General features: G+C 35.2%; 1 protein-coding gene across 1 annotated transcript; it reads left to right on the forward strand.

Annotated features, from left to right (window-relative positions):
* The first annotated feature begins 29 nt into the window (after positions 1–29).
* On the forward strand, positions 30–22,788 carry plb1 (phospholipase B1). Its single transcript, XM_052145933.1, has 38 exons — positions 30–75; positions 168–219; positions 933–989; positions 1,081–1,149; positions 1,255–1,319; positions 1,412–1,493; positions 1,602–1,706; positions 1,955–2,023; positions 3,385–3,453; positions 4,114–4,191; positions 4,328–4,388; positions 4,901–4,959; positions 5,132–5,205; positions 6,282–6,325; positions 6,898–7,006; positions 7,144–7,195; positions 7,288–7,368; positions 7,466–7,531; positions 13,793–13,893; positions 14,002–14,083; positions 14,406–14,510; positions 14,625–14,720; positions 14,808–14,879; positions 14,989–15,066; positions 15,151–15,211; positions 15,683–15,741; positions 15,861–15,928; positions 16,069–16,112; positions 17,082–17,181; positions 17,285–17,336; positions 17,718–17,798; positions 18,073–18,138; positions 18,332–18,426; positions 18,524–18,605; positions 20,636–20,740; positions 21,149–21,244; positions 21,333–21,407; positions 21,516–22,788. The coding sequence occupies exons 1-38, from the start codon at positions 32–34 to the stop codon at positions 21,786–21,788; spliced, it is 3,027 nt and encodes a 1,008-aa protein (XP_052001893.1). The 5' UTR covers positions 30–31; the 3' UTR covers positions 21,789–22,788.
* Positions 22,789–23,081: the final 293 nt, after the last annotated feature.

Consider the following 23,081-nt stretch of genomic DNA (forward strand, 5'->3'; position numbering starts at 1 on the left):
CATATTTTCACTTTTCTGCCTAGAAATATTGATGACTTTTAACCCTGATGTGTCATCTGTGCTACCTGACCAGAGGTAAAGCACATATTCACATTAAGTTTTCTATATTCAAATTTAATTACAGAAACTACTTTTTTATGTTGATGTGACTGTGTTTTTTGTGACAGGATTTTTATGGATAACACAGAGGATATTATGCAATCTCTCAGCCCCACTCAGGTATTAACACTCTCAGGCAAACACAATGAGATATAAACACTCAGTTAAAACACTTAAACACTTTCTGGTGTGTTGAGACCATGAACAATAATTTCTGAGCCTTAAAGGGATAGTTCACCCAAATATTTAAATTATTTCATCATTTACCCTCATGCCATTCCAGATGTGTGTGACTTTCTTCTGCAGAACACACAAAAAATATTTTTTGAAGAATTTTTCAGCTCTGTAAGTCAACATGTTCCAAAACTTTAAAGCTCAAAAATCACATAAAAGTAATCCATATGACTCCAGTGGTTTCATTTAAATCTTCAAAAGTGATATGATAGGTGTGTGTGAGAAACAGATCAATATTTAAGAACATTCTTTCCATAAATCTCCAAATGTATTAAAACAGGACTTAAATATTGATCTTTTTATAACCCACACCTATCATATCACTTCTGAAGATATGGATTTATTTTATGCTGCCTGTATGTGCTTTTTTGAGCTTCAAAGTTTTGGACCCTGTTGACTTGCATTGAATGGACCTATAGAGCTGAAATATTCTTCTAAAAATCTTTGTTTGTGTTCAGCAAAAGAAAGAAAGCCATTCACATCTGGGATAGCATGAGGATAAGTAAATTGTAAGAGAATTTTAATTTTTTTCGAGAACTATACCTTTAATTTTTTTTTCAATCATTTGCACTCTTTCTATCTTTTTCTGTGTCATACAGTGGAAGCTCATCCTGCTCTTTGTACCAATCGATGAGCTCTGTGTGTGTCCAGGCCAGGTCAGATACATTGTTCACACATCATATCAACATCTATGATAAATAAACAGTTTTTATTCTGTATTACTGTAATATTTCCCTCTGTCCTTAGGACCTCAGAACAGTCATTGATGAAGCATTGGGAAGAGTAGAAAAGGAACTAGTCGACCTTCACAAAAAGGTGGCTACCTTCAAAATCATTCAAATAAAAGTAGTGTTTCATCAGTATTATAATTAAACAGAGTTCATAGTAAAATGGCAACAACAGCTTTCTCTTATGTTCTAGTTGAAAAACACTCTGGTTCATGTTGTTGTGTGGAGTGGACTGCCAAGTGCTGAATCTCATAGCCGGTCAGAGAAATTTCTTAAAACTTCATTTTGATGGTGTTCTGTGATTCAAGATTTGAATTTCATGAAGGATGTATGTATGTATGTGTTTGTAGAGTGTGTCAGTGCCAGTGTGAGGAGGGATACAACGAAAATAGACATAGGCTGGATACAATAGTGCTTATGTCTTCCTTACAGGTACATAGAGAGAGCTTTGAAATGGCAAATGTGTGACTGCATATATGTTCTAAAATGGAAGGAATGTACAGGTTTAAAATGGTAAAAATGCATGTGTGTTTTGAACAGGAGTCAATTGGTGCTCTTCTAGAGAGGAGAGACTGGTTCAGTGACCGGGAGGATTTCAGCGTAATGCTTCAGTCCACTCCAGTGTATGCAGACCACAGTCCTTCAGTGAGTCTGTTAGATTACTTTAAACAGGCCACAAATAGAGCCAAATATAAACATATCTCTTCTAGTTATTCACTGGGACAGACTTGTACGTAGAGACTCAGAGTAACAAAATGTTATTTGTATTTTTACTTGCCCTGTTGAGAACATGATAAATGACTCATACTGAGCTACAGAAACAAGCCCAATGAAGTAGTTGTGTACAGCTATTTTGGCCCATTATTAATCTAATATTATCATGTGTGCCACAGGTGGATAAAGCTAGTACATCTGACTCATATGACATAAGTATATTGGCTTTACAACTCTGGAAAAATTTGGTAAGTTAAAAATAATATAAACACAGTTTACACAAATACAGTGACTTATGGAGCCACAGTGCAGAACATTTAACAGACAAATCAAAATACAGACAAGTAGAGGGTTAAAGATAAAAAAATATAGTTCATTGAGTAATTTTCTCATCATTTACTCACCCTCATGCCATCCAAGATGTGTATAACTTTCTTTATTCTGCAGAACACAAAGATTTTTTGGAAAAATATTTCAGCTCTGTAGGTCCTCACAATGCAAGTGCATGGGTGCCAACATTTTGAAGCTCCAAAATGCACATAAAGGCAGCATAAAAGTAATCCACACGACTCCAGTGGTTAAATATATATCTTCAGAAGCGATACGATAGGTGTGGGTGAGAAATTGGTAAAATTTTAAGTCAGCTTTTACTGTACATTCTCCACCATGACCAGTAGGTGCTGATATGCACAAAGAATGCAAATTGCCAAAAACAAAAGAGGAAGAATGTGAAAGTGAAGACTGATATTAAAAAAGACTTAAATATTAATCTGCTTCTCAAAGAACAATGTGTTTTATCTCGGAGCCTTTAGCCCCTGCAAGATGGGTATTTTTTATTTTAATGTTTTTTTTTTTTTACCACAAATACTATCCTTTCACTTACTGGAATGTTATTGAAAAACGTTTTATTTAATTAACACCTTGAGCAAAACTGAAAATGACAGTATTTTGTCTCAAAATAAATATGCTAATTTTAGGGATTCTCATTAGCTACATACATTTTAAAAGGTAAATTAAAAAAGTTATTAAATGTTGACTAAATAAACTCAAAATCAGCCTTTAGATATTGCAGATGTTGACCTCATAAATCAGGAACATTTTGCAGTGCATAATGACAAACAGGTGTTTAGGAAAGTGTTTTTTTGTTGCTGATTTTGGGAGAAAATAAAATCAAAACTTTACTTTGGGGGTATTTTAGCCCCATTGTGCCCTACTAAGCAAGCACTATGTCTGATATTTCACAGTGGCAATAATACAAACATAAAAAAACAAAAGAGAAAACATGTAGTGTGTTATGTAAAGTCTGTGAGTTCTATGAAGTAGGTGTGATACACTAATTTGTTTGTTTTTCTATATATTTCCTATCTTATTATCTTGTTTTATTTGGTTGTTTTTTTATCAGCAGTTTTTAAATGTGCTTTATAAATAAAATTAGTCTTGACCTGACTTTGACTTAAGTGATAAAGTTGTCCTTCGACTGATGTGAGTGATAGAAGGTGTTCAATCTAATCTTAGACTAATTCAGCCTAGACTCCCCTATCTAATCTTACATTTAGATGAGAAAGAACAGAGTCCTCCTTCTAACCAATCCTAAATATTCTCTTTCCAGCTGCAACCAATGGTAAGCGAGGCGGAGGTGGAGGGGAGAGGCGTTTTCAGCATTCCTTGCCCTACTGAGGTGAGAGAGATATTTGAATTATGACCTCAGGAGTATTCGCAATGCAACAGCTCAGGTTGCTGAATCAGTCAATGCATAAACGTACCTTTATGATGATAGTGTTCTCAGCAATTTCCGAACTTCAGGTAGTTCCGAACATCATGGCAAGTTTTTGTCATCCACATGTGATAAGAGGACAGATTCACAAATATATTCAACATCAGTGAAATTATATGTTGGTGAAAGGCCTAACAGAGATTTTTAATAATGCTAAGCAATTGTTATTTTACACAAACCAGTTAATATTTAAATACTATTTTATTTGTATAGCACTTTTTAGTGTGGTGTTGTTGTCACATAGTCTTATACCGTATGTGTGAGGTTTATGTGTATATGTGTGAATAAATAAATGAAAGGAATAAAATAACATTTGTCATTGTTTACTCATCCTCGTGTTGTTCCAAACCTATATTAATATTATTATTATCCATGTAACACAAAAGGAGATTTTTTTAAATATATCCTGGCGGCTATTTTCTATATAATGAAAGTGAATGAGGACTGGGGCTGTCAAGCAACAAAAAACACCAAAACAACAAGTATCATAAAAGTGATCCATATGATGCCTTTTCCCCATCTATCTATACACATATACAAACTAAATATGTTGATCTTTTCCAGGAAAGGCCGTACTTGCGCACACAGCTAAACTCTCAGCCTGAGCTCAGAGTCTTAGATCCTTCTCCACTTCTAGATCCAGTGAGTCCATCCCTACAACAACCATTCTGCTCTCTCTATAGCTTCCAACATCCAAACTCTACATTGGCTTCTTCATCTCTTATAAATCGAATGTGACACAATCCGCACCTGTGTCTCACTGCATCTTATCTTTCAGGTTATGGGGACTGAGTTCACCTGTGAAGACAGGACACCATCCCCCACCATCCCCACATCAGGTAAACAGATATCTCACTCTGTACACTCACAATACATTGTGAAGGATCCGAAGGATTAGGCAGCTGCCTAGATGCCTCAGTGCCTAGTCAGTCATTAACTTCACAGGCAGCGATTTGCATATGAAGGCACCTTGTAAGGATACTGGCCTTCGGACAGCCTTCCAAGGCACCATAATGTCATGTCTATTGATCTAATACTATTTTAAGTAAGCTTTAGACATTACCAAGCAAATATTTAGAAAATAAAATGCTAAAAAATGCAAACTAAACATTCATGATTTAGGGCTATCATAAACAGCGAAGACTGGATCTATGCTGCGTTCAAAAATGGACAAGATGAATGTATCTCAGTATACAGGGTGTGACGCAAATACTTGATTCAGATGCACCTCTGTATACAGCCTCCAAAGGCAGACATTTTCTGCCTTTGAATGTAGCCATAGTGTGCATCAATATGGCCAGTAGCTATGGGAAGTATAGTTTTTAAGCTCCTTTCTATGTCTCACCTGTAGTCCACAACCTGCGGCCAGCGGACATAAAAGTGGTGGCAGCGATGGGGGACTCTTTGACGGTGATACGCTTTTTAATTTTATTAACAACATTTGCAAAAAAATAACTAACTAGTAACCAATAACTAATTTTTTCTTGGAATAATTATTCGACAGTCAAATGTACTTTTGCTCAATTAGTTTGTATAATGCAGTATGGAGTTTGTAATGTCTTTTCCATTGCTCAAAAAACAGGCAGGCAACGGGGTGGGTGCAGCACAAAACAACCTCCTTGGTGTGGTCACAGAGTATCGTGGTCTTTCATGGTGGTGAGTGTCTACATTGAAAAAAATATTTTGTGGTTAAGTAAATATAGCAGAAAAAATTAAGTACATTCTTCTAGTTTAAGCATGAACTTATATTAAGTAAATTCTACATTCAAATATGTAAAATAATGAATGCTCTAAATAAGTCAATATTATTTATGATTGTTTGTTAATTTACAATGTGTCAGCAAGTATTGATCCTAAAGAAGACGTCCATGTTATATAATAATTTGCTAATTTGAGTAAATTTCTCTGGTAAATAATATAAGTACATTTTACTTAACTTTTCAAAGCTGGTTTTCCCAGCTCGCACTGGGCTTGAATAGTTAATGAGCTTGCATGATTTCACTGTTTGCAAGTCTACACCATTTTTATTGTTAATTTTGTTATGTTTGGTTTTGTGCAGTTTTTAAATTCAAGTTAAGTAGATTATTCCATTAAGATTTACTTAGAAAAACAGTGTGTAAAAAGTTGCATAATAAAAGAAAATGTCAGTGTACTTTGACCTGCTACTGCAGACCTGGAGCAGTTTACTGCATTCAAATGTTGCTGGTTCAGTATTACCCAAATGATTTACTGGATTCCTGTCACTTATCTGACTGATCATTTTATATAAGCTTCTCCTCCCATAACAGCATGAGATACCAAAAAAAAAAACTAAAAAAACATTTTCTAAGCAGTTAAACAGTTATTGAGATAGTTCACCTAATAAAATGTATTAAATTATACCGTAATTTATTCATCCTCATGTCGTTCCAAACCCATGTTACCTTCCTTCTTCCATAGAGTACAAAGGAGATATTAGGCAGAATGTTAGGGAAAAACAGTCACTCTTCACTTTCATTGAATGGAAAAAAGATGCAATAAAAGTGAATGGTAGCTGAGGCTTATATTCTGCCTATTGTCTCCTATATTTGTTATCAATGAAAGAAAGAAAGTCAAAGGGGTTTGGAAAAACATGAGGGTGAGTAAATTATGAAAGAGATTTCATTTTTGGGTAAACTATCCCAAACTTAACAGTTTGCTTTATAAACAGTTTATAAAAAGTTTATTTTCTTCTGATTTTGTTTTACATTCAGTATTGGTGGAGATGAGAACCTTACAACTGTGACCACTTTAGCAAGTATGTGCAAGCTCCCATGTTTCTGGTGATGCTTATTTATTAAACAGATTTAGGAATTATCTATAATTAAGAATGCCATTGTGATGGTCTGTTATGTACTGCTCACCAAAGGTTTTTTCTGCTCACCAGTTATTCACTGTTGCCCATGGCCCTTTTAAATTTGCATAATCATTGTATCATTTCATTAGGAGATTCCAGTTATTAAGAATGATTGATCTTACTGAGCAAAAGAGGTTTTGCTTTTGCTTGATTTGACAGTAAACTGGTCAAAATGCAGACTTGAAATCAAACCCAACATCAGATTTATGACAAATCAACCACACTCATTGAGCACTTTATTAGGAACACCTGTACACCTACTTATTAATGCGATTATCTAATCAGCCAATCATGTGGCAACAGTCCAGTGTATAAAACCATTCAGATATGGGTCATGAGCTTAAGATAATTTTAATCAATTAATTATTTAATAGTGTATTAGCAGTGTATTATTATCTCAAGCATAATCAGAATCATCCCATCTATTAGACTTTGAGTGATAAGTTATATATTAATGCTTCTTTGTCATTTAGATATTCTGAAAGAGTTTAACCCTTCGCTCACTGGCTACTCAGTTGGAAGTGGAGGTGAGAATTCTGCAAAGAGTTTTCTAAACCAGGCAGTTCCAGGAGCCAAAGCCGAGTGAGCAGCTCTCCTCAACCAATCAACAAGTGTCTGGAGATGAATGATTGAATCTGAAGCATGATTTTCTCCCACATTATATACATTTATTTTATTTTTTGAGTTTCCAGGTAAAATCCAATTTTGTTATTTTGCAGTGATATGGCCAATCAAGCTCGTGCTGTCATTAAAAGAATGAAAGAAGACACTGTGAGTCATTCCCAGAATCTCAAACACATCCCAGGACACTGAATCGGAACCTTATTAAATAAGTTTCTCTAAATATTTCTGTGTTTTTTCAGAAAATTGATTTCCAAAACGATTGGAAGGTTATCACCATCTTCATTGGCGGAAATGACCTATGTGCCCACTGCTCTGATACCGTACGTTGACATTAATAGAGTCTGTTTTTAATTTACTATCAAAGTCACTTTAATAGATCTTCACTTAATGTCTCTTTATCTGTCTTTCTCTAAACAGCTGTATTATTCTCCTGATAACATTGTCAAGCGCATTCGTGAGGCTCTAGACATATTACACAAAGAGGTGAGGCAGTTTTGCTTCTAATGTCCTTTAACAAATTTACACTGTAAAAAGTGAAAATTTGTCGTTGTTACCTTAAAGAACTATTTGTCTCTTGACTCTTAAAAATACTTACATTGGTTTAACCTAATGTTGTCAGATTGATTCATTCAAGAATATTTTTATTTTAATAAAACCCAATTCATTTAGATTTGACCATACAAAGCACATATTTAAAGATGCTGTATGTAAAATTCAGAAACCCTTGTTATTAATGACACCTGTGGCCGTTAAGTGAACTGCAGCCAGCTACCTGTTGCTCATGCTCGTGCTCACGCACACAATCCATAGGGATGCGAGCAAGCGAGTATCGGCCAAAACAATGATGTAACATACAAAGAGACAATGTGATTCACCGACATCATGCTGACAGATGAGGTAGCATAATTAAAATTACACAGTTATTATTGTTTTACAACAAACTTTGAGACTGCATATTATATTTGACTCTCTAGTGCTGGAACAGGGCTAAACAAAGTGTGGATATAGGTCTGACTAGGTGAGACGGTAGTTTGAAGTAATTACTTTTCTGTGCATGATACATTGACTGCATTTATATGATAGCCTAGCCAGCTTTATCAATAACTAAATTTGGTGGATGATGACAGTAGCTGTTTATAAAATAGACTGTACATTATAAATATGCTGACACAATTCAGTATTGATGTCATTTTGATGTCACTGTCATTTTGATATATCGATGTGCTATTGTTTAATAAAAATAGATTGTATATATTTTCTGTATAACCAAGTTACGTTACACTAATGAATGGGTCTTTTTGCCTTATATTGAACACTGTCTAGCATTATTTCATGTGTTATTGTAGTTTACCTTGCTAAATAATTACAGATTAACTTTGTTTATGACAGTTACTGTGCAGGCAAGATCAAGTTAGTTAAAAATTACACAGATCAATTCTTATGGCACTATATTTCACATGCTTTGCATTTATGTAAGCTGTCCAATAAGAAGAACATAAATTCAGGGTCGGTTTTTGGTCCCTCCAGGAATCAAATTCCCTGCCAATGTTAACTCAAGTTTTCGCTCAACCACGATCACGTTTCTGCTTAGCCAGATGAGATTCAGTAGATAAATGTTTTTTTTTTGGCTTACTCTGAGTTTGTGTAGGAGTCGGTGTTGTGCTGGGAGACGGATGTTTGCTAGATTCCATCTCTAAGTTAACGTTACCTAGTGTTGCAGACTGTCTGTTGATGCTGTTGAATAGTGGAAGAGAAGAACTGAGGCAAGGCTCTCGGGAGTACGCATAAACGTCACATCCTTTTGATTTTCCCATCAAAAGCGACCCGCTCCCTTCACATGAAAATCAGTCAACAGGCTTTAATAGGTAAACTAGGAAGTCCGGGAAGTGCTAATTTTTTAAGTTGCGTTACAAGCTGTTCACATATGGGCAAAAAAAGGCGAATAGTACATGAAAATTGTTACATATTGCACATTTAAATAACCTGGCGAACCATTTTTACAGTGTGGACACTGATGTATATTTTTGTAACATTTTACAATAAGGTTTTATTTGTAAACATTAGTAAACAACATTAGTTAACATGAACTAACAATGAACAATACTTTTACAGCATTTATTAATCAAAAAAATATATATATTTATTTCCATCATAGTAATAATTTTTTTTAAATAAAAATTTGTATGTTTTATTAATGAGTTATTTCACTATGAACCAACACAAACTAACAATGAACAATTGTATTTTTATTAACTAACATTAACAAAGATGAATAAATGCTGTAAAAACATATATTGTTCAATGTTTGTTCATGATACCTAATGTATTAACTAATGTTAACGAATTGAACCTTTTTGTTCAATTGTTCCAAGTATTACCAATATTTTACACTTAAGTTTTATTTGTGGTGAGGTGCATGGACTAAAATGTGAAATGCCAAGTTATAGATTTAAAAGCATACTCGACTATGCCACCCTGAGTATTTCACCCAAGGAATTTATCAAACAATTAGAAAAAACATGAACAATGTTCCACAGGCCCAATTATATATATAATGCTGAATAAAACGAAGAAAGTTCATGCCTACTGTCCCTTCTTCACACATTTTTAAAGTCCTGCATGGATTCTTTTTTTATAATTTTTTTTTATCCCCTTTTCTCCCAATTTGGAATGATCAATTCCCACTACTTAGTAGGTCCTTGTGGTGCCTCCGCTTCTGAGACTGTCAATCCACGCATCTTATCACGTGGCTCATTGTGCAAAACAATATCCGACTACGTCACCCTGAGTATTTCACCCAGGGAATTTATCAAACAATTAGATGACTATTGACCCCAGAAATGATCACACAGGTTCGTTCCACCAGAGAAAAGCAAGAGATGAAGAACAGCTTTTATTAAATACAATACACAGAGAATGGATAAAATAAAATGTAAATAATTTTAGCATTAAATTTATTAAAACAGCAGGTCAAACATGTGTTGTAGTAGCTCTGTACCATCCTCCCAAGGCAATTGGGGCAATGCAAATAAAACACAGTTAGACAGCACAATTATACACCATTACCAAGCACAGAGGGCTGAGGCTTACCAGCAAAAAATGCAGGCTAGCAAGGGACTCAATGGGTCCCAAAGAAACTTGTGCACACACACAAAGATTAATTCAGATGATGAGCAAGCCACACAGTAAGGGGCAGAAGTGGGCAGAGTAGCCAAAAACATTACTCAAGTAAAAGTATAATTACTAAAAAAAAATAATTACTCAAGTAGAAGTACAAGTACTCATGTTAATAATTAATTAAGAAAGTATCCAATTTAAAGAATACTCAAATAGAGAGTAACTAGTTACTATACACAGATAACATAATAGATGTTTACTCCTCAATATTCCATTACATAAGACACATTAACATGTATTACATAATAATAATCATTATTATTATTATTATTATATTGGAAATTCTGTCATCATTCACCGTCATGTTGTTCCAAACCATATGTTAGTCAGAATGTTAGCCTTAGTCACCATTTATTTTTACTGCATATTTTTTTCCACCATATTTTAAAAGGAAATAGTGACTGAGACTGTCAGTCTCTATCATTCTGTCTAACATCTTTGGCTTCCACAAAATACAGGAAGCCACACAGGTTTGGAACAACATGAAGGTGGGAAAATGACAGACAGTTAAATTATGGCTGAACTATCACTTTAAAGATGCATGTAAGATTTGGTAGAATCTGTCAATTAGAATAATTTTTTTTTAAATTATTACAGTGAAAAAACATGAACAATGTTCCGCAGGCCCAAGGTTAACCCAGAGGTTAACCCATGTGACTCCAACCTCCCTTGCAACCAGGCCAATTTTGGTTGCTTAGAAGACCTGGCTGGAGTCACTCAGCACACCTTGGATTTTAACTTGCGACTCCAGGGGTGGTAGTCAGCATCAATACTCGCTGAGCTGCCCAGGCCCCCTCCTGCATAGATTCTTAGTTCAGGGTAGTTACACTATTTAGTTGAAAATGTAGATAATTAGATCTGTACACTAAGGGTAAACTGCACCTTATTTCTCTGTTTGGAAACGTGTTAGGCTTATTTAAGTTCAAAGCTTGATCTCAGTTGTCCATTAGAAAAATGCACCACATCTGTCAAACCTAGAAATGCTGTCTGCATGCACGTGATGGGCAGAGCAAAAGGCATTTACACTTAATGCGAATGTTTACATGGATTTATACAGTAGACACTGATGTATTACAGCACTGATATAAAAATGAATACAAATAAACTGAGGTCATAAGTGCCCATAGTTACAGAATCCCCCTGAAAATGACCATCACCATGATGCAGACAAACTCATGTTATCACAATCAGCAAAACTTACCACAACGTGCTTAAGTTGGAACTGTAATTTTAATCTTGAAATATCCACTTGTCTTTGCGTTAAATGAAGGCATTGCATGATGAAATAAAGTGTTTGTTTTAAGTGCTTGCTGCAGCAGTGATGAGCTTGATCAGAGTCGGAAAAATCATCAAAAAACTCATAATTATGCAATTAATAATTAAAAACAGTAATTTAGCGACAGGATTGTTGCCCACTGTAACAAAGTAAAAGTTAAAAGAAAACTACCCACCTCTGGTAAGGGGGACACCACCAAAAGAGCTAGGCTCCCTGCCTTTTGCACTCAGCATCTGTAACAAATTGAAAACAAGAGATTTACATGGACAATACCACTTAACACAACACAAATACCAAATTACCAGATAGAAAGATGCCCAATAGAATCAAATTAATCTTGCATAGGCCTAACACAACGCAGAGCAGCTAGGGCTCATTACACAAGCACAAACAGGACAGAAATAGATCCAGCAAACACCCCAAATGTAGGCCACGGAATTATTAGGGGATATATTGAAAAAATGAACAGGTCAAAATGTAATGGGATGTACAAATAACAAATAAAATCCATGTGAATAAATAAAAAAAAAAAACTGTTTCAGAAGATTGGCAAGTTTGAATCAATATGTTCTAGTAAAAGCAAAACAATGACATGCTTCAATTTATGCAAAACAGCAGCGTATCAGCAGGGGCGGATCCAGAAATGTTTTCATGGGCTGGCATGCAGAATACGAGGGGTGGTAACACCAAAGCAAGCGCCCAAGCATAGTGGATCAAGGTACCAAGCTTCATTGCAAGAAGTACTAGTTAATTAATTGGAGTCACTATCAAATTATAAATATCCATGAATTTGCAATACAACTGTATTTCCACAGGAACCACACATAGTAACCATTTTGCTACTGATTTGCCAACATAAAAAAAATCTCTAGAGAACAAAACACATAAACAAATTCTAAATGTTAGTTAGCTTGACATAAAACATGCAATCTGGAATAAAATTTATGCACCACATTATGCAGGACAAATTGTTTTATTTTGTTAAATGTACCCATGAGTGGAGAGTGCATGCATACCCAATGGTATTCTGCAAAAGAAATCCTGTAGGCCTATTAACTTTTTTAACAACTGGAATAAGGTATTTGAAAGGGAACATTAACACAAAGTTCTAAATATAAAGAAACTCTAGGAAAACAGACAGATGTCCTTTGGGTGGCAGTGCTGCGAAACTCATGCATACTAATTATTTATGCACAATAAAAGACTCTTTTAAATCACCTATTTTGATAAATAGTTATTCTTTATGACTGATTTAAGCACTATTTCACATAATATGGTCATTTCATCTCTACATCTGCCACTATCAGTCTTGGGATTTTGTTAGTCAGTAGATGAACACATAGATCAGCAATTTAATCAATGACTGGTTGGTCTAGTGGTTATGTTCTGGTTTCTAATTCGCCCAAATATAACTTGATATTGAAAAAAACAAGATTGCATCTGTATGTCAGTGGATGGGTGTTACACTTTAAAAATAAAAAGCAATAAAAGATGCAGGGAGATGAGAGTAGCAGAACTACAGACATATTTATTGACTGTTCTGTATTTGAAAAACAGCCAACTCCGAAGTTCAGTTTGTGGTACAGCAACCACAAACTCTCCGCTCCAGCAGCGGGAATCTGCGCGAGAGCATCGGTAACCAAGATGGCACAGCTCACGAACACCCATCTCCCATCACACAACACAGCCATGAAAAACTTGAATAAGAAAGCCTACCTAAAAAGGAAACAAAATATTAATGTTCAAATCAATAAAAAACCCAACCCCAAACAGTATAGAGATAATCCCACCTACCAGGGATACAATCATATTGAACCATATTATAAACCACTGTTGACAGATTTACAGAGGGCACAATGTAACTGCCGATCAGCAGCCTGCTGAACAATTCCAACACTAGAAAGTTGGAACAAACATCCTGAGATTAGCACACATCCACCTGGAAATAATAGGTTGCACACTAGCCAAACTGTAAGCTAGAGAATGACACACACCTTTCAGGTGGTAAGGTAAGGCCCTGGAAATGGTGGCCACTCAATGAAGGACACCCCAGTGGCATGCACTAGACTTGATATAGTCTAAATTTGGACACTGGTTGGTCAACCAATCAATAATGCAACAAAAGAGGCGTGTCACATGAACTACAGGAAGATGACATCCTGTCCTGCTACATATTCATTTATTCCATAGAGACATACATACTGTATATTCGCATGTAATTTTTTTTTCTTGCTGCTTTTGGTTCACCAAATTTTATCTAAGAAAAATGTTACCTAACTTTCCTGCTCCAGGTTCCTCGTGCTTTGGTGAATCTTGTGGAGCTCCTTGATATAGTTCCACTGCGCCGCATGCATCAGGACCCCAGTCTCGGCTGCCCTACCTGGCTGGTCAAGTAAGTTTTACCCTGTAGACAGAGGACCCATTGCTAGACCCATTGAGATTTCCAAAGCATTTGGTATTTGTTAGTCTTATATTATTTTGTTTTGTATCTCATTTTTAGTATGTTGTGCCGCTGTGTCCTGAAGCCTAAAGATGGATCTCAGGAATTCCAAAGGTTGCAGGATTTCAACAAAGCCTATCAGGTATGCAGCTTATGCAAAAATGAATTATCCTATAAAGTAGCAATATATATGAATACTATAATGCTTTATAATATTTTAATGGTTAATATTATTATTTTATCTATTATATTTTGTAATTACTGTATATTTATTTACATAATTAAAAATATCATAGAATTATATTTAATATTAAAATGCTTTAAAATATAATAGAAATAAAAAAAATCTAAATGTAATTATTACAATTATCATGTTAAATAGTTATACTGTTAATGATATTCATATTCTTAATATTAATATGATTTAAAAATAATTTTATAACTGTGTCTTCTGTTATCTTCAGCGTGGTATGAGGGAGGTAGTGGAGTCCGGGCGATATGACACACATGAAAACTTCACTGTGGTCCTGCAACCATTTTTTAGGAACGTGTTTCTCCCCGTGCTGGAGGTACAGAACAAATGTCCATCATTTACTACACAGCCTATACTTTCTTGATCTATTTCTCTCACTCTTTCTCTGTCATTACAAATTAATATTATTATTATTTATTTATTTTTTCAGGATGGAAAGCCTGACCGGTCATATTTCTCTCCAGACTGCTTTCATCTCAGTCAAAAAGCTCACACTCTCATGGCTCGAGCTCTCTGGAACAACATGGTGAGCAAAGCTTAAAGATAACCAGTTACCATAAGCATGATAAAATATTGTGAAGATGTCGCATATCATTAATTGCTTTTGTCTTAGCTTGAGCCTTTAGGTAATAAGACAGATAGTCAAGATTTTACTACAGGTATATCTCTTCAATGCCCTGAAATGGTGAGTGTTTATTTATGTATGTTTTATGGATTTGATTTATTTTTTATATGCAAATCCTTTTTAACCTTTAGAATTCTGACACATGATAACATTTCATGTTCTTCTTCAGTCTGTCCCCTACTTGAGGACCTATAGCAACAGCAATTACACATATGATACCCCACCTCCTACTCCTCCACCTGTCACAGTAAGACACAAAAAAGTGATTCATACAACATAAAATGCAATCCAAAATTTGTTATGATAACAGTTCGTCTTCCTCTCGCTTTAGAATTGGGGAAGCGATATCTCTTGTGTGGACACAGCGCCATCTGACACTGTGCCAACATCTGGTAAGAGAAAGAGAGATAGTAAGAGAGGGAGAGAGAGAGTGAGGGCCAGAGGAAAAAGAGATGGAGGAAAACTCTTTGATTGCAGACAGTTATCGTCCCTAAACTTGTTTGAATATGGCCTTTGTAAACTTGTGTGTGGCTGTAGTTAATTTGCAGTTTAATGTGGTGTTAATGTATAAATGAACATTTTCAATTGAATGTATTGCCAAAGCATTTGAAGCTCAGCTGTAGATAATAAAGAAGTAAAATAAAGTTAATTAACAATTATAAAAAAAATTATGAATAAAAATAATTACTTGGCAAATTAAGTCAAGGAAGAAACTGTATCTCATCAAGGTGGCTCTCAAGGTTTTGTCTCAGTGTACAGATAGCCAGCCATGGCCTTTCTAGAGCTAGATAGAATTGCAATTTACTGTTTTGTTGTTGTATTTGGGTTCCCCAATGGATCTTCACATATTGTTACTTTTTCAGTTCACAGATTGCGACCAGGTGACATTAATGTGGTGGCAGCTGTGGGAGATTCACTCACTGTAAGTTTGTATAAGTGTGTGTGTGTGTGTGTGTGTGTGTATGTGTGTATGTGTGTGTGCGCGCGGGTTCCTTTTATTTTGTCCTGCTGTAATTAACACTCTCTCTCTACATCTGTCAGGCTGGTTTTGGGGCAAAAGCTAACAACATTCTGCAGTTGCTGGACGAGGAGCGAGGGGTTTCCTGGAGGTCAGAATTTAACCTCAAAACAACCACTGCTGGCTTGTTCCTTACTCCCAGCTCTTCTCAGTCTATATTTGTCCCAAAGAAAATGTTCTGTTATATTCTTTATATGTTTTCTAAGTGTCTATGTTCCATTTGATTGACAGCATTGGTGGGGATGATCATTTGGAGACAGTCACCACAGTGCCTAGTGAGTATTTCCTTACATTCACTGGGCACTTTATTAGGAGTACCTTTACACCTACATATTCATGGGAATATCTAATCAGCCAATCATTGGGCAGCAGTGCAGTGTAGATAATCATGTAGATACAGGTCAGGAGCTTCAGTTAATGTTCACATCAACCATCGGCATGGGGTCAAAATGTGATCTTGGTGATTCTGAACGTGGTATGATTGTTGGTGCCAGGCGGGCTGGTCTGAGTATTTCTGTAACTGCTGATCTCCTGGGATTTTCCCTCACAACAGTCTCTAGAGTTTACTCAGAATGGTGCCAAAAACCAAAAACATCCAGTGAGAAGCAGTTCTGCGGATGGAAATGTCTTGTTGATGAGATAGATCAAAGGAGAATAGCCAGATCAAAGGAGAATAGCCAGACTGGTTTAAGCTGGCAGAAAGGCTACAGTAACTCAGGTAACCACCCTGTACATTTGTAGTGTGCAGAATAGCATCTCAGAATGAACAACATATCGAACCTTGAGGTGGATGGCCACAACAGCAGAAGACCACGTCAGGAACTTTATTACGACCAAAGTGTTCCTAATAAAGTGCTCAGTGAATGTATTTAGACAGGACTGTTTCTAACGTTCCTTATCGAACAAAGTATTCATCAAATAAATGCTGACATTACTTTTCAACTGTACATAGTAGAAATGGGACAAATGAGCTATAATATGTACTCCATGTGGCAACATCTAAGTGAACTGGTTTATTCAAGCAAAAAATTAATAATTGTATTAATTTTACTGTATGATTAAATCAATAAATTAGGTTACAATAACAAAGGTTTTTTATTGGTTGTTTGTTTATATTTTGGTAATATTGGATATATTTAAGACATTAATTGCCCTGGTTTTTATAATCAAATTTGGATGTTGATATATAGCTTGCAAACTAGTTTAATGATTGCCACGCCAACATCATGGTTGTTTCTTAACAGATATCCTTAAGAAATTCAATCCAAATGTTTTCGGCTTCTCAAAGGGGAAGGGTAAACGGCCAAATGGCTTCAATATGGCAGTGAGCGGCGCCAAAGCAAAGTGAGGAGCATATAGACATACATTGACATGAACACACACACACACACACACACACGCACTTCACAGCATACTCTCAGCTAATGATCTTCCATTCTCTCATAAGGGATATACTAGAACAAGTGATTGATCTTATCAAGGCTTTAAAAAACAGCACGGTCAGTATGTTCTTTCCTTCTTCAGACATGTACATTATTCTAAACTCAGTCTTATTCTAAACTATTTATTTAATCTATAAAGTTGTTTTGAACCATTTATGTGGTGAATAAGAAAAAATATTTTAACATACATATGGCAATGTTTATCATCTTCTGTAAAATTTAAATTTGTACTTCATATCTTTTTTTATGTAGCCCTATTTCCCAGCTTAACTGAAAGCAAATTCCACCAATTGTTGTTGCATGACATTAAAGAATCTAATCTAATTTTAACCTAATACATCTTTGTATGCCTCTCTCTCTCTCTCTACTCTCTCTCTCTCTCTCTCTCTCTCTCTCTCTCTCTCTCTCTCTCTCTCTCTCTCTCTCTCTCTTTATCAGAATGTGGACTTTGAAAGGGACTGGAAGCTGGTGACACTGTTTATCGGAGGAAATGACCTTTGTCAGTACTGTCTTGACCGGGTGAGTGGATGGTTCTTAATAAAGGCTCTCACTTTCCCATCATAAAGAATAAATGATGTTTCTATCTGTGTCAGAGGGCACAGAGAATCTCAACAGTGACCTTTAAGCAGCTAAAATACATTCTGATACTGGCAAACTGAGCTTTGCTATTGTTTTATTCTATTGTAACTTTTTCTTCTTTGTAAACCCCACAATTAAGTTTACTGAATTTTTTTACAGATAAGTCACACTCTACTTTATATTGTGTGTCAGTATTGTGTTTTTCTCTGTCCAGGACTCTCTATCCCCTCATAAGTACATTGGTTACATCAGAGACAGTCTGGACATTCTGTACAATGAGGTGAAGGAGAGACACACACTTGATATCATTCACACAATCTGCACTGGTCACATGATCAGTCAACTCATGTGATATTTATTATACAAAACAATGCTGTACTTTACAGTTACATCGTATAGGATCTTCTTCAAATAAAATGATCCAAGCTTACACTTATATCAGAAAATAATGGTCTGTATGTGCGTTTGTGCAGGTTCCCAGAGTGCTGGTAAATTTTGTGGAAATCTTAGAGATCAAGGAGCTGCGTAAAATAAAGAGAGACACGCTGGGCTGCAGCCTCCTGCAAGAGTAAATCAATTAATCAACGATTTTATCTAAAGATTAGTGTGAATTTTCATATTGTTTTGTACAACATACTCATGAGTCATGACCGTGTGTGTGACAGGAACCTGTGCCCATGTTTTTTGAGTCCCGGTGAGAACTCACCAGAACTGAGTGAAATGAACAAGATCAACAGGGATCTGCAGGTTTGTAGGGACTGAATTTGTTGTGTGTTCATTCATAATATTATCAGAGTGTACCAGATGTAAACAATGCTGTAAAATCAAGAAAGCAAACAGAAACTGCATGGCTTTTATTTCTGAAAAATACAAACCTGGCCTACATCTTAAAAGAATATTCCGGATTCAATACAAGTTAAGCTCAATCGAGAGCATTTGTGGCATAATATTGATTACCACAAAAATTAATTTTGACTTGCCCCTCCTTTTCTTAAAAATAAAGCAAGAGGCACTTACAATGTAAGGAAATGGGGCCAATCTGTAAACATTAAAAAAAACTCACTATTTCAGAAGTATAGCCACAAGACATAAACAATGTGCATGTTAACATGATTTTAGTTTGATAAATCACTTAGTAACCTGAACTGTGTTATTTCCAATTTTACTACTTCGTTGCCATGACGATTTAATGCAACAAACCCTAAAGCAACTGTAAAAATGACGATATTTTTCCGTTTAACTCTAGCGCATAAACTCTTATGTTGATACTTAAAATGTCGCGAAAAAAAATGTAGAGTCACATGTCAGAATTTACCCCAATCGTTAGACTGTGTTAATCATGATGACAAGGAATACATCCTTGAAGTCAATTTATTGTACGTGAAGCATTATTTGCACTGTTGTGAATTGGTCTTAACGGCATACCTGCATGACACTTCCAGGAGTGGTATAAAATACTAGTAGAAAAGCTTCAGTGTGCTTTTTTGGAACACTAACACACAGCACAATTCTAAAAATTATTGTTTATACTATTGAAATAATGCTTGAAAATGTTCCTGTATTAAATTAAATAATAAAATAAATAATATAATAAATAAATTAAAGCATTAAATAATAAAATACATTACCAAATGAAAAAATTATATTGTTAGGCCGATATAGGCTAATTACCTTTTCTTTACACAAACATAAATTAGCTTTACCCTGTTTTGTAGATGAAAAAAGTCATCTGAATTACATTATCAGAATGTTCTGCACGTTTTTCAACACTATAAACTATCAGAACTATTTGTCTAATGAGTTAACTTTGAGAAAACTAAATTTTGAACATTATGAAACTTTTACATATTTTAAATCTAACCCTCTTTGCCTCGAATCGCATTTGCTGAGTTTCTTCAGAAAATTGTAATTGCGTTATGAATCTAAAATGTATTTTTGATGACAATTAAGTTCAGTTTGTCATTAAAAGTTGCTGGACAAATATGCGGAACATCATGCAGTTGTGATGGCGATGCTTTAGATGAGATTGTTCAATATAGCCTATTGAATATCAGGAATGTATCATATATGTAACCCATGATATTACACCGCATCAGTTTATCTTTAATAGCTGTGCACACAGCATATACACATCGATGGATGGTCCTTATACTAAGACCGAAAGTTTCCCAACTACTTGGTGCAGGTTGCCAGCTTGAACAGGGCCATGACAATTCGCCTTCGGGCCGAAACCAGTGGCAGCCTGCTAGGCTCAACATCAGGACCAATATTACAGTCCTATAAAAAGGGCAACTGCTCTCTTTTGATTGCAATCCCTCCTCTTCTGATTGCATTTTTTTTGTGAGGGGTTCATCTGGGAGGCAAAAAGTACATAATAAACGATACACATTTCTGTATGCAAACAGCTTAAAGGCAAATGTATTTTGCGATAAACCAAAACATTTTTTAGGTATGACGTCATTACGCACACCATTTTTAATCGCTAAAAGTCCATTTTAATGGAAACAGGCAGAAGATGGCAAATTTCGCCAAAAAATTATGCAATTTCCCTTTGTCGATAACAAAATAGAGTGAAAAGTGGATTGAAACAAGGTTACTGTAACCCAGATTTTTGCTCTCTTTTTTAAATAAGAGAGTCAAAAAATGTTTTGTGCTAATCAATATTATGCCACAAATTCTGTCAATTGATCTTAACTTTTATTGAATACGGAATATTCTTTTAAGACAAATTTCTCTTGACCTTGAATTATAAAAGTGTTGTTTTTTTTTTATCTTAGATGGAAGCCGAGAGGTTGGTATATGGGGGTCGTTATGACAAAAGAGATGACTTTGCAGTGGTGATACAGCCCTTCTTCAAGAACTCTATTGTTCCAATGACAGGGGTTAGTGCCCTGAACTTGTTATATTTATTTACATTTATGCATTTGACAGATGCTTTTATCAAACGCGACTTAGAATGCATTCAAGCTATATATTTTATTACTACATGCATTACCTTAGAATCTACCCATATCCTTGGCACTGCTTGCATTATGCTGTACCAGCTGAGTTACAGGAACACCTGCTTATACCTCCAGTAGAGACCTAATGACTCAAGGTCACACATGAACACTTGCAGACAATAATATGTTTAAATATGGATGCTAATAGGCTAATATCTTTATAGATTGTGTTTAAACCAAGCTTTTGCACACAACCCACATTAGTACAGCTATCGAATCCCAGAGTCTCACTATCAAGGCCAACATTAACAACTCTAGTATCGCTCTCACTTTCTATCTATCTATCAGGATAGCACACCAGACGTTAGCTTCTTCTCTGCAGACTGCTTTCATTTCACTGAGCGCGGACATGCACAGATGGCTATCTCACTCTGGAATAACATGGTGAACACACAGACATGCACACATACACACAATCTCACAGCAGCTCTCCTTTGCTTAACAGCAATTGTCCTGTATTTTTATTTTTAAGCTGGAGCCTATGGGGAGTAAACAAACCTACAATAATTTCACATATGACCGCAGTAAGATCCATTGTCCCACAAAGGTGAGTGAATGGCCAAATGAAACTCTGTATCTTGAAAAGAATAATAACCAACATAGAATATAAATGCATTCTAATATTGCTTTCTCTCTCTCTCTTGTTCTCCTCCAGGAACATCCATTTATCTTTACACGGGTAAACAGCATGAACAATGACTCTGATGTCTCTACCACTTCCATACCCACCACAGTGGCACCAGGCACCCCTCTCCCTAAAGACTGCTCTAAGGATTCAGTGCCAGCCTGGGCAGCCGCCATTCTTGCTGTAGCAGGTTTGCTAATAGGTTGGGCTGTATCATGGATCTTCGTTTACTACAGAGAACGAAGGAACAGGAGGAAAAAAACGAGCACCTGTGAAACTGAAATGAAAGGAACTAGTTTCTGATAAAACTATTTGGCAAATTGTGAAAGGATTTTTAACAAGGCAACACAGACACACTTTTTTTAATGTAAAGCAGTATAGTAAAGTGTACAGATTTATTGCTGTAAATTATATAATAAATCCATACTTATAATAATTGTGTAAATAATATAAGTGCATAATATACAAATGATTATTGACACTATAATGTAAACTGCAGGTCTTGTCTTAATATAAAATCAGTTATAATTTATTGCTCATGGTATTGGATAATAAAATGCTCTAACACCAAAACAATATTATAACTATATAATATTATGATATAAGTTTAAATATACAACAGGGTAACTTGTTTTTACTTTAACAGTAACATTGCAATATCATGCAATTGTGTTTTTGAGATATGATATGGATTATACTGTTTATATCCAACAGTATAATCTGCTTGTATCAGTTCTAAACTTGTTTTGGGTGAGAACAGACCAAAATATAACTTATTTTTCACAATAAATCTTGACATCAGCAGTCTCCTTGGCAATCATGTTTTCAAGCTCGAGTACTCTTTATAGCGCCATCTAGCGCTCTGCACAGGCATCAAACAAGGAAGTGTAATCAAGCTTGAAATCAAGATCATGCCTAAAATGTACAGTGAAAAAGGAGTTACATTTTAGTCTGTTCTCACAAAAAAAATATTAGATCACTTAAAAAAAACATTTATTTAACCATTGGAGTCATATGTATTACTTTTATGGTGCCTTTATGTTCTTTTTGGGACTTCAAAATGTTTGTGTTTTAGAGCATTTTATTACCCAAGACCATGAGCAATTTAGCATGACTGCTTTTATATTATGACAAAACCTGCTATTGATATTATAACACTGTGAATATACAACAGTGTAATTTGTAGAATCAGAATGAGCTTTATTGCCAGGTATGCTTACACAAGGAATTTATCTTGGCGACAGAAGCTTCCAGTGCACAACAATATAATACACCAACAAGACAGAGATAATGATAAGAAATAGTGTGTGTGTGTATATATATATATATATATATATATATATATATATATATATATATATATATATATATATATATATATATATATATATATAATGCAAACAGTACTAATTTACAGTTACAGTACAAAAATCATGTAATTCTGTTTTTGAAATATGAAATAGATTATAATGTTGTATTTTGTACAGTTTTTGTTGCAAATAAAGAGAAATGCAACTTGGGATATTTTCATTATAGTGTCTTGTTGATATTCGTAAGGCTTCTGTTCTGTTATTCTTAGTTCTTTTTCTTTTTTTT

The sequence above is a fragment of the Xyrauchen texanus genome, chromosome 16 (assembly GCF_025860055.1).
Source record: "Xyrauchen texanus isolate HMW12.3.18 chromosome 16, RBS_HiC_50CHRs, whole genome shotgun sequence".
In the NCBI taxonomy this organism is placed as follows: Eukaryota; Metazoa; Chordata; class Actinopteri; order Cypriniformes; family Catostomidae; genus Xyrauchen; species Xyrauchen texanus.